At 36.6% G+C, this 12,940-nt stretch overlaps 1 protein-coding gene across 1 annotated transcript in view; it reads left to right on the top strand.

Annotated features, from left to right (window-relative positions):
* The first annotated feature begins 3,564 nt into the window (after positions 1–3,564).
* PRKCI (protein kinase C, iota) overlaps positions 3,565–12,940 on the top strand; it is an 18,135-nt gene continuing 8,759 nt past the window's right edge. Inside the window, exons 1-5 of the mRNA XM_010017710.1 lie at positions 3,565–3,687; positions 7,558–7,647; positions 8,958–9,008; positions 11,642–11,782; positions 12,779–12,833. Coding sequence (XP_010016012.1) covers positions 7,645–7,647; positions 8,958–9,008; positions 11,642–11,782; positions 12,779–12,833 — 250 coding nt within the window. The 5' untranslated portion in view covers positions 3,565–3,687; positions 7,558–7,644. The remainder of the gene's footprint in view (positions 3,688–7,557; positions 7,648–8,957; positions 9,009–11,641; positions 11,783–12,778; positions 12,834–12,940) is intronic.

The following is a 12,940-nucleotide window of genomic DNA, read 5'->3' on the forward strand; positions in this document are numbered from 1 at the left end:
TTGTTTGTTTTGGTTTTGCTTGTTTGTTTTGTTGGGTTTTTTTTCCCTTAAGGGTTATTATGACTGTTGGATGATCTGTTAAAGAAAAGGCATGAGTAAAACTTATCTCAGGAAAGGTCAGGAAGATAGTGATGAGGTTCATTCATGGTCTTCTAGAGATACTTAAAACCTGTTCTCTAGCGTTTGTGTTTAGATTTGTCATTTGCATTTTCTCAGTCTATCTTTTACTGGTTCTTAGATTTGCAGGGTAGGGTTTCGCACAGCCCTTTTATTAGTGTGAATAAAATGATCCTTTATTAATATTTATGGAAGATATAAATGACAACATGCTAAGTGACAGTAATTCAGGACAAGTACTGTCTTGTTTATTTGCATGTTTCTTACTCTCAAGTCCCTCATTAAGACCTATAATAATAGTCCTAAAACAAGTTCTAAAAAACATGATGCTTCTGTAGTAAGAGTTGTCACATCCTGATGTGGTGCTGCAAAAGGTGTGCTTTAATCAGATTTTCTTCTAATTCCTCATGTGTATCATGAAAAGACAAATAAGGGTATTATGCTTATATAGAACAGCTTTATAACAAACATGCTTATTAAAAAACAGTGTATAAGCTTATCTTCATCAGAAGGAGAGCATTGTTGTCAAGATTATGTTTCCCCATGTCTTAGTGAGGGAAAACATTTTGTATTTTTTCATGCAACGCAGCAGGCTATGGTCCGCGTTAACTTTCCTTTGTTCTTTAACTTGGCCTCCTGATTTTTGTTTAAAATGCCAAATTTCTTCTCAGTAGAGTTTTGACTTTGTCTTAGCTTGAGTGAATACAGTATTTTTTTCTATTGGAGACATCATCAGTAATTTTTTTAGTGCAAGAAGAGTGGAAAACACCATATAATGCAAAGGTGAGGTAACAGAACCACTCTGAAAGTGAGATCTGCCTCATCAGAAAATGTCAGTGTCATCAGTATAGTTAAAATGGCAAAATAAAGCTTGTAGGAAAACCTGTAATCTTTTAGTTTCTGTGTTACATAAAGCTGGCTTCACATCTCTGGAAAAAGTATGGTAGATGTTGCTTGTGGAACCTTGTTCATCCCTATATATATTTATATTGCTATTAGCTAGGGATCCCCTAAAGCCTGGTAAGTGTTTGTGGTTATAACAGAGATGGTAACATCTTCCAAATGGATTTAATAACTGTTCTGTGTCCTGTAATTTAATATGTGTCCTCTCGGAGGTATTAGAGTAGTAATCTAGGGAACTTGCTTAAATTCTGAAATAATTGAACTTTCCTTTTTTTTTTTTTTTTTTTTTTGAAGAGCAATTATTTTGCTACTTAAAAGTAGCAACAAGTAGGAAGAGGTTTTTTCAATTTCTCCTTATAGATACAGATACTGGGCTGCTCACTATGTGGTATGTTGTGACTTTTTCTTCACTGAAGTACAAATAAATCTATTTTAAGTAAACTTGAAAATCATCAAGTTTGAAAATCCGATGATCAGATTTTGCTAATATGTATATACACTTTTTAATCCTCATTTTTGCTAGAGCATCAATGATGACAGTCTCTGGAGATTATGGTCTGTCACCTAACTCTCTTTGCTTGTCTGACAGCAATAATCATGCAGTCACCACTTATTTTAACATACCCTCTCTCATTATATACTAGTTCAACCACAAAGTGAACTGCAGTAATTGAAGTACTTAACTCTGACTTCTCAGTGCCCTTCAGAACTTAACTTTTTATTTAAGAAAATATTCCAAAGTGAATATATCTACAGTAAAATGTAAATGAATGAAATGATGGTAAACTTTAGCACAAAATCAGTGAAGCTACGAAGTAAGCAATGCCTCATTTCCTTCCCTGAAAAACAGGAAATACAGGTTAAGACTTTGCCTCCTAATAGGACCTTGTGGGTTTGTCTTTGGTTGATGCCTGTGTGTCCGTAACAGTAGCGCACTGTTAAATCCACCCCTGTTCATAGAGACAAACGTTGGCATTGGGTTTGCCGTTTTTGTATTTTGAGAGAGGATGCGAAGGGAAACCTTTATTGGCAAGAACATGGTTTGCCTTGTGGAATGGGCACAATCAGGTGTTTCAAACAAAACCTAGTTTGCTCCAAAGTACTGTTCTGTGTCTAAACACTGGGGACCAAATACTGGTTTGTTTTGCATTTTGTCTTACGAGAAAAGAAGAGGAGCAATTCCTTAACCAAATAATGTAGCAGCTTTTTGACTGCTTTATCCAGATTATTGAAAAGGTGTCATTTCACTACCCTGTTTACTGGAGTCTTTTCTCTAACTACACTAACTCCTGTTGTGCTCTTAAATCCAGAAGTAGGCTCACTGTTCTTCTTGAGTGCTTAGAAATTGCTAGTTTATTTTATTCATGCTGCTGAACTTAAAGGAGCCTCAGGCAGGCGTGTTTATCATGTGTGTTCTATGCCACTCCTGAAACTGGTTCAGGTTCAGCGAGCATAATATGTCATGTTAAGTCACCACCTTGATACCAGTCTGCCCAATGCACAAGATTATTTAAAGGTGTTTAACCTGCTGCATGTGCACACTTTAGTCTGGCAGGAATGTTGATGTCCATTTCAACCAGATAGAAACTTTGCTAGTTGCTTCAATATTTTCCATCTCACCCCCTACCAAATAGTGCTGGTGGCTGGCTCCAACTGAAACTAAACCCAACTAGCTGTGCATTTTATGGGAAGATTAGTCTCGTAGCTCAAACATTAGGCTTATGAAAGGTGTTTGAAGAGTAGTGTGGTTAACAGCCTTCTGCCTTCCTCTGGGCTGTATCTCTGTAATCCTTTGTTTGAAGGACTGCAACCCTGAGTCACCTGTTTCCCCTCTAAGGCCCAGTAAATACCAAGACAATGGGTCAGCATTTTATGTTAACACATTTTAAGCACCTGGTTAACTAACTTTTAATCATAATTATAACAGAAATACCTATTCTGCATAACAGTAATGTAGTAGATTTTAGCTCTTCCCTGTGACTGCAGTGAAGCATTGTGGGTTCCTTTCTTTAAAGGCATTTTCAATATTTGGAACATCCCCCTCAATCCACTAGGAAACCTGTTTAATAGTTTTCATTAATTTTTCATAACATCTACACAGTCAAAATGTATCTGAACATGTGTACGTTCTTACAACTTTTTGCCACTAACAAAATAACTGTTAAAGCTCAGACTCAGCTATTATATGCTAATAATGTCCTTCAAAATTTTTGTAGCATTTCATTCTTCTGTTTCCACTGGTATAATGTATCTCATTTATATGTGTGGCTAATATCTGCTGCAACTTGCTTCAATTATTTGGGCATTTAAATGTTACTTTTTCTTAAGCAGATACCTGGAGGATTCAGTGTCAAGTAGTTGGTAATAAAAACCACCTGGAGCCTGACTGCTGTAGGAAGGGAACTTATGTGTTTGACTTTAATATTTTTCTAGGGGCTGAGCAGGGTTGGGGTTTATATTAGTGGTACGTGGAAAGTGTTAGAGGTGATGATCAAGTGTTACATATTACACTATAGGTTCAGTGATTTATTTTTCTCTTTCTCAGGGACATCATGATAACCTATTTTGAACCTTCCATCTCATTTGAGGGACTGTGCAGTGAAGTTCGAGACATGTGCTCATTTGACAACGAACAGCTTTTCACCATGAAATGGATTGATGAAGAAGGTAAGTCAGTGTAGATCAATTATGTTGTTCAGCTGTCTAGCCTTCTTCTCTTTCATCTTTTCCTTTCCCTCTACCTTCATAAGACAAGCTCATGAAACATAAGTATATTTTTAGAAATAGTATATCTGACTCCAGAAAGAATGGTTAAGCAATGCCTTTGTAAGTATATCTTAGTGAAAAGGCTGTGGTTTCAAACATGCTCTTTTTATCAAATAAAACCTCAGTGACTATCACAATGTAAATTCAGTGTTAGGATTTCTTACGAGAGGAACATACTACTGAAGATGACCACGGTTCCCCTTAAGTCTTAAATCTTTGAAAAAGATCTAAACTAACCTTAAATTGTACAAATTACAGTATTTATCTGAAATATTGATGAAATTTAATAGATAGGTGAGTTGTATGTGTAAGCAAAACCATTATATTTTGAGTGTTTGTATGAGCTGTTACTTTAGCAACCTGAAGTCTATTAACACATAGCTACTAATAAAACTCTTTCAAAATATTCAAAGAGAAATTGTCCAAATGATATATAGTAACTTTTCATCAAAGTGCAGTAACAGCCTTGGCTGAGAACTTTTGTCATCTCTAGCATTAAAGTTATCCATGTAAGAGTTTACCTTGGATGAAAAAAGAGTTGGGAGTCTGTTCTCCCTTCCCCTTAATGGATGTAGTCCAGCTGAGCTGTATGCATACGTTATTAGTTTTTTGAAAAGGTTATTTGTAGTTCCTGTTTTCTTTGTGGAATTGGTGTTTTCTATATGTAGCTTTTGAGCTATGCTGAAGAGACATCTAAATTATGAAATAAATGTTGAGTTATTTTAGCATGCTAAGTACTTGATGCAATACATAGAAGGCCATAATGTGCGGTGATTTGTTGGAAGCAATTAGTATTTGTGTGCAGTGATCAGCATAAATGGTGCTTACAGAACTCTTTCCTCCCCTTCTCAGGGCTTTCCTATTGAAAATTGGGCGACTTAAAGTTAAACACAGACCAGTGCTGATTTTTTCGAAGTGCTGTATGGGCAGACGTGTTGAGGATCATGTACTCTTGGGAACCTGAGCAGGTTTTCCCTCTTTATGTTTTTTTTTTTTTTTTTCTTTGTTCCCCTCATCATTCTAAAGTTATTTATACCAAGCAGATGCAGTAAAGTAAAACAAACTGTGTTTATGGCTGAACTGTGCAGTGGTGCTATTTGGGTTGAGCATTTACTTCATAGTAATAAGTAAATAGTAAATAAGCTGGCTGCTTTTGTTTTATCTCGAGGAGGAGAATAGACTCCTCACTGAAGAGGAAGAGTCTGCAGTGTCAGTCATAGTAAGAAGCGCATATCTTGCCTTAATAAAATATTTGTAGAAAATTTTGTATGGAGTCAATAATTGACTTGAACCAACAGTTTGTTCTGTCTCGGTTTCTGCTCTTTAAGTAGAGATAGGTTTTTAAAAAAAAGGAACATTGCAGTTTGTGAATACATGAAAACAATGTAGTCAGAGGATTTACTTTTCACTAACAATCCATGTTTGCCGTAGTCATTGACTTCCAGTTTAATGTCAGTGGAGAAAAAGTTAATCTGGTGACAAGGAGCATGTTTAAAAAAATCCCCCCAACTTTATTATGAGTGACTCTTGAATCTGCAATGCACGGTTTCTTGCAGAGACCCCTACCTCCTCTCTTCCTCTCTCCCCAATTCTCTTCGGTGTTTTCAGTTGGTATTCTTTCTAGAAACTCATAATTAGCTTTTTTGGAGAGTTCCTATAGCACATCCTCTTTGTTAAGACTGAAGTTTACTGTTAAATAGTAGCATGAAGAAATATATATACTATGGACTAGCACTTGTTACGCTGTTACCTGTGCTTTGCATAGAGCAAGATAACATACAGGGTCTAGGCCATCTCTTCACTAATTACTGACTAAACTGCTTGATGAAAGGTGTGATGCAACTACATTAACCATGTCACCAAGGTTTTTATTTGTCATATGCTAATGTCTTTTTAGCCTTTGCAAGATGCAGAGCATCATGTATAACTGTTTTTATGTCATAGAGGTACTGGCAAACAAAGGCAGATCTGATTTAGTTGAGTGGAATCACTTCCAAAAATGCTCAGATGCAACTGGAAAATAGAACAAACTTGATATGATTTTAGACAGATTTCTACCTTGCCTGTATGCGTTCGGTTTATCTTACCTGTCTTCTAAAATGGCCTGTAGAATGGACACTAGCCTTACATTTGTGTTCAGTCTGTTCTTTCTTGCTGTATAACTCGAAGGTAAATGCTTTCCTATGACACTTACACCAGCTGTCTTTGGCTGCAAAATTTGTACTAGTATTCTGAACTTGTTGAAAGAGTATTTGTATAAACCTTCTGCTTCTAGTTTGAAAGATGGTGTCTGTTCTTGAGAGCCTCCTTTTCTTCTGCCAAAAAGAAACACAAAGCTGTTTGCACAGCTGTCGGAAACAAATGAAGAAAAACTGGTTTGTTGATTCTCATAGAGAGTCTGGATAGATACAGTTGTTCCTTCTCCTCCCCCATGCTCTGTGCTGTGTAAGTTCATGCAGTGGGTAGGCAGTTTGATGTCTAGATAGGCTAAATTGTAGGGGGGAAATAGTATGGTGAAAAATGACTACAACTGGCTTCAAAGACTCATTTTGAGGATTATGACACGCAAAAAAGAATAAAGACAGAATGCTGCAAATGGACAGTTTAAAATTATTGCTAATATTTTAGCAATAGGAAAGTGCATACATTAGAAACAAAAATTAACTTGAACTTCATGTAGGATGAGTTTTAAATGTTCTTCCTGCCTGCTAAATGTGTGGTTCCACTGAAGCCTTAGCAACACCTGTATTAATTTTGGTATCTTGTAGTACAAAACAAAAAGAGAATAGTTAATAGACTGTTCCTAGTTAACTTCCAAACCATGACTTTGACCAAAGACTCAAAAGTCGTAAAACTTTCACATTGGATCTAGTTCAGCTGAGATGGAAATTGTTCTGCCTCCCTCCAATTCAGTTACCCACAACCAGTTTATCAGTTAAGGGTGTGGAAAGTACTATTTCTGATAAAAACTGGAAATGCTATATGAGAGGAGACTTGCCATGTGGGTTTTTGGCTGGAAAGAAGCTTGTTCTGCTGATGTGCTGGAGTACGAGCTGGCAAAGATAAATCCCACACACAACGTTTTGTGTAGGTGGATAGAAGGGGGTAAAGTTGAACTGATAGCCAGAAGTATTTTCTTTTCTTTGGCACAGTGATGATTCAGATTCAACACTTTTTTCCCTGCCTTAGTGCCCTTTCTTTAAGGGTTTTTACTTCAAATAGTCCTGTGAGGGTGAAAGTAGTAGTTAAAAATTGGAAAAATAGGGTGTTTTCATTTAGGTTACATGATTTGTCAAATGCCTTGATTGAGGTTTCAGGAAAGACTGGAGGCCTGACTGCTTTTGCACCTCCTGGTTAAAGTTTTGGCAATGTTGAAGCAGCTGTGAAAACAGAAGTCGACTCAGTCCTAATTAAAAATCCACAAAATACAGTGGAATCCTAGAAGGATTTCAGGTGCAGGAAGATAACCTGCACCTCCTGTACTGAAATACTGCGTAACCAGTTTGTAGCAGACCAAACCAATGATGTTTTGTGATTATGATATGCTTGTCTCTTGGAAATATCTCATATTTTTAGTTTCCCTAAAAATATTCAATATGACTGTATTTTCAGATATTCTCTCTGAACAGCATTAAAAATAAATGCTACCACACTTGAGAATATTGTTATGTTTTGCTACAGTAATTATCTTAGATCTGACTGTGAGAGAAGTGTTGAGTGGTACAGAACTGATTGGATTGAGTTTTGTATTGTTCTCTCTCCTTTCTTCAGGAGATCCATGCACAGTTTCTTCTCAGCTGGAGTTAGAAGAGGCGTTTCGGTTGTATGAACTAAACAAGGATTCAGAGCTTCTAATTCATGGTATGTTGACATTTAATATATTGCTTCTCTTGTTTCTACCTGTGAATAAGTGGAATTTTTACCTTGCCTTATCTGCGTCTTTTGTACAGCTTCCCTGATTAAAGCTCATTGTGGCATTCTGTCAAAGAGGATGCTGAAGAGCACGCACTGTGCTTTTTAGCTGTCAGCACTTCGTCAATGTTCATTATTAAATTAAGGGAGGAAAAAATACTTTCCTGTTAGTTTATTAATGAAAGACAGCCCCCATCTCTTTCATTCCTTCATCCCAAGCGCCTTTGTACGCTTGCTGGCAACAAATGGTGGAAGAGATACAGTACAGTGTCCTAAGGTTTGTTATTGATAAGTGCTTTAGAACAGCACCTATAGTAGCAAAAGAAGTTGGTGAGCTCCACTGGTGATGCCAGATTAGTCAAAAGTTTGATTTTTCTAAAATTAAGTGCTTTAGTTTTGAATCTAATAATATTGTGCCCCTGTTCAATGTGTAATAGTTCAATTTTTATTTTTCAAGGTTATACACCTGTTTCGGTAGCTTCTGCAGTATATTTTTCTTACTGTTTGTACCTTTTTACAAGTAGAAGATAGACATTTGTTTAATAGAGATAATAGCAGAACAGGGGATCACTGTAAAGTGTGTTAGTGGGGGTGCTACACTACAGTGTCTTAATGTGGTCCTTCTCTAAAAGGATGCAAAAAATCTAGTTCACAATCAGCTCATTTGGAAGAAAGAGTCATCTTTTCAGCTACCCACAGACTTTTAAAAAGTGGAAGAAGAATGTAGTCTTTTGCTATATATATTTTCACTGTTTCTGTATATATTACTTTATCAGGCTTTTTGATCTGCCCTTTCTCCATTTATTTTTGTGTCTGATAAGTTTCTGATTAAACTAGCACCAGGGTGCGCTCTGCCCAGTTACACTTCTGACAGTTACTGGAGCTAAATAAACTGAAATAAAAAAAAAAAAGGCTAATGTAGACAAGATCATGTGTAGCTGTTGGGACGCTGTAATATAATAAGTCTATAGTCAAGATTTCAAAATACTGACTGTGATGACTGGTCACATGAGAAACCAGAATTGTTACTTTTTTCTAGTTAATTTCTTTAGGAAAGAACTTGGTTTATTTTGCTTTTTGCTCATATTTCTCATGTATATCATTTTCAGCTCACCTGCTTTTGCACAAGGTTTTGTTAAAACACAGTATGTGCTGAATTCCTAAATGGTTGAATGCCTTTCAGAGGTGTTGTATTTAACCTGAAGTTTTATTTTCTCTCTGAAATAAAAATTAATCAGATGCTAATGTCTGTCTTGCAGTATTCCCGTGTGTACCAGAACGGCCTGGCATGCCTTGTCCTGGAGAAGATAGTAAGTATAAGTAGGCTTTTCAGTTAAAAAGTAAGGAAAATCAAGAATTCAGGTTTCCTGTTTTAAAAATTTTGATATTCTGTGGTTTGGCATCATACACTTAGGATTAGTAATAATCCAAATCTCTGCAAATTAAATATTTAAAAGGAATAGAAATCTTGCTAAACTTAAATGTTGTTTGTCGCTTCTGAATCATTGTTAATAAGCATTTCACATTCCTGTTAATTATCCATGTCACTCTGCTTTCCTTGCTTTTGCCTCTTCTACCGTGACAGTTTTTTATCTTACTCCTGTCTTTGGTAGTTACCAGATTGCTGGCCGAGTAATGTGAACAAAGGTTTGTAACCAATGGTAATGACTTGTTGTTTCACCATTTAATTTTACATTGATGTTTAGGTACTGCCAGGAATATTTTCTGGAAACCTCTTAAGTTACATTAGCTGATATAGGTAATTTCCTGTCTGTTTTAAAGTTTTATAAAAGAGCATGTGTATGTTACACACACATCTGTCAGCTTGACATCCAAGCCTGACAAATGTAAATGTGTATGCTTAAAAGTTAACTTTGGCAGTATGGGTAATGCTGCTTTTCTGAAAAAGTGAGGTTGCAGGCTGAATTAGAAATAAACTTGCAGCTCAGTGTAGTTTTGTATATTCTAGTTTTCAGTTTTGGTTCCTGACATACCTCTGCTAATAAAGAGTAAAAATTAAAACCAAACAGTGGCAGCTGTGGATCTAAACCACGGGAGGATTTGTGCAAGCAATCTCACAATCGGGGCATGCTCTTGAAATTCACCGTCTTTCCTCCTTCCCCCTAGCTGCTCCCCAAGTTTAGCTAATATAAGTGCATACTTTGCACACAAGTGTTTGTATTGTTCGGGCAGTTTCCCTTCTCTTCACTCGCTATTCCTTTTAACTTTGGAAAAGCAGGATTAATTTTGAGTTGATCGGGATATTCTACTTCAAATTTGCTCCAAAACTTAAAAAATGAAAAAGATACTTGGAACATTAGTCTGTGTTTCTGTAAGGTGCAGGAGTGAAACTTTACTCTGCAAATCACTCTACACAGAAACGTCCACGAAAAGATGTTGTAGTTCTGTGTTTATATTTTTATGGATATAATCATATGTTTTTCCTCTTAGAATCCATTTATCGCCGAGGCGCCCGCCGGTGGCGAAAGCTCTATTGTGCAAATGGTCATACTTTCCAAGCCAAACGATTTAACAGGGTGAGATTCTTGTTGGGTACTTGAAACCATGATACAGGGATGTCTTACTTTTGTAATTACAATGTCACTTCCTTGGAAAATTCTAAGGTGGTTTTATTCTCATTTTTGTTGTTTGTCTGTAGTAGCTGCACTTTTGGTAACCCTGTAGTTTCAGGCAACGTAAGTTCCTGATGATTTAGTAATGATTATAATAGGAAAAAAAAATTGCTTGCAATTCATTTTACATATACTATGAAATCATGATATTGATTATATAAAAGCGCCTGTGTTTCCTTAAAGTCCTTCCAGACGACAAACTTGAACACTGGCGTCAGATGGCTGTGAGCTGAAAATACATTTTCAGTTCTTTAAGTTCTGGGTTTAAAAGCGTCTGAACTTGCTTACATTGCACAGACTTTTTTTTCATGGTGTTTAAACTAGAAAACGGAGATGTTTGTCCAGAGAGCCTGCTTGTGATAGCACGTAGTCAACTGAAAATAAAACGCTATTTGTAATATTTACAAGAAGCAATGGTCAAATACAATTAGCTGATAGGTCAAATACAAAAAGGCTCTCTGCTATGTTTAGAAAAAGCAACAAGAAAAAGCAAACCCAAAATATTGAAATAAGCCAGGTTCCTTGACAGCTTCAGTAATCTTTCCTTCCTTTCTGAGCTTATTGTATGGTGTGCTTAATGCTTGAGATTGCTTCCACTGAATTTCATCTTGAGCCTCCTTCATATCTAACTTCTAACCCCTTCCTTCACCCCCTTTTTTTTTTTTTTTTTCTTTTTTAACCTCTTCCTGGTCAAAGGCTGTCAAGGCACCATAGCTTAATCACTTTCTACTCTTGCTTTCATAGGCACCTATTTTCATGGATCTTTGAGTTGTTTTGTGAATGTCCTTCAGTGATCTTCCCATTTCCTATTATCTGGTGGTTTAATGTGTTGAAGCTTTTGCTCTCCTGCCTTCCTCTGTTCAAATGTAAGGACTCATCTACACAGAGAGATGAGGAGATGCATAGCAAATTAGCTTGGTCACAGCAGCCTACCGATTCAGCTGCAGTGCTTCTTACTTGGAGTTGGTTGGCTCATGCCTCCCTGGGTCTGTGTGCAGCCGAAGAGGCTGGCCATGCCTGCTCCTTTCCATGGAGATCAGGCTTTCTGTGTGGCAATTGCTGCTTTTTGTTCAGTTGTAGTTTTTGAACTCCTCTGTATTGCATGTTTGTTTCTCAGGGTTTTCAGATAGACACTCTTGTTATAGTGGCAAGTTCAGCAGGGATCTCTCTGATATCCTATCCCATGGGTTTTGATAATGAAAATGTGGCTAAATAGCCTATCCTATGGGTTTTGATAATGAAAATGTGGCTAAATAGTTTTTATTGTTTAGTTTTGCTCTTTAATTGGTTTTGTTGATTTGTCATTCTAGAGAGCTCATTGTGCCATCTGTACTGACCGAATATGGGGCCTGGGCCGCCAGGGATATAAATGCATCAATTGCAAACTCCTTGTTCACAAGAAGTGTCACAAACTTGTCAGTATTGAATGTGGCCGACATACATTACAACCAGTAAGTAAAATAAAGGAAGAGTTGTTGTCTTGAAAAAGACAACCACCAACCAACCAAATCCCATCTTATGTTAACAGTTTTTGAACTACAGCCTGCAAATGATCACAATAGATGAAACATTTATTATTTTTATGGTTACTGCAACACTTTGCAAGAAAGTTTGGGATTCACATAGCAAAAGGCAGTTTGGCGGCAAGACAGGAATCTAATTTTCACATCTTGTATTTTTCCTGTGTCTAATATAAACCTAGAAGTGATGTTTATCTCATCCTTCGCTGCTTTGTTACATCACACATTATATATACACATACATTATTTTACATCTTCAAAGTGAAGTACAAGTGAAATAAGTTCTCAAAAATATCTGTTAGATTATTAGACTATTTATCATTTTACAGAAAGGAAGATGAAGTGCAGAGGTTTTGTCTTTTCTCCCAAGAAATCCAGTCATAGAATCATAGAATAGTAAGGGTTGGAAGGGACCTCAAGATCATCTAGTCCCAACCCCCCTGCCATGAGCAGGGACACCACACACTAAACTGTGTCGCCCAGGTTTCTGTCCAACCTGGCCTTGAACACCTCCAGGGTTGGAGCATTTTAGTTCATAAGTCCCCAGAAAATTTTAGATGATTACTACTCCTGGCTTATTATTAAAAGCAGACAGCTACAGGTCTACATTTTGTGAAGTCATTTGACTAATAAATGTACTGCTGAAGTACTTGAGCTTTTCTGTCTCATTTCTCATCTGCTGTACATCTTTTCTCTGTTGTCTGAAGTTGTCACTTCACCAGCTTTTGGAAGCGTGTCATAACTTCCAGAAAATTTGTATAATAAGGTCTGCAGTGGTTTCTTTTATTGTGTATGAATTACAGCAGTATGTATGTTGATTAAAAAAGTTAAAAAGTAGCTAGACTATATTCCTTGGGGATCGTTTATTGTCTCTAATGTCTCTTATACTTGGACAGTCTAATACAAAAATCCTGTCTGTATTTGCAGGAGCCAATAATGCCTATGGATCCATCATCGGTGCATCCAGATAGTGTAGAATCAGGTAAGATGAATAATTTTTCTTCTTTAAATTTCTGGAAGTTGCTGAAACATGAACTTTGGATGTTAGAATGAAACAAAATAACTTGAAAATTATTTTTAAAACCGCTC

The sequence above is a fragment of the Nestor notabilis genome, unplaced genomic scaffold (genome assembly GCF_000696875.1).
Source record: "Nestor notabilis isolate BGI_N333 unplaced genomic scaffold, ASM69687v1 scaffold31960, whole genome shotgun sequence".
Lineage (NCBI taxonomy): Eukaryota > Metazoa > Chordata > Aves > Psittaciformes > Psittacidae > Nestor > Nestor notabilis.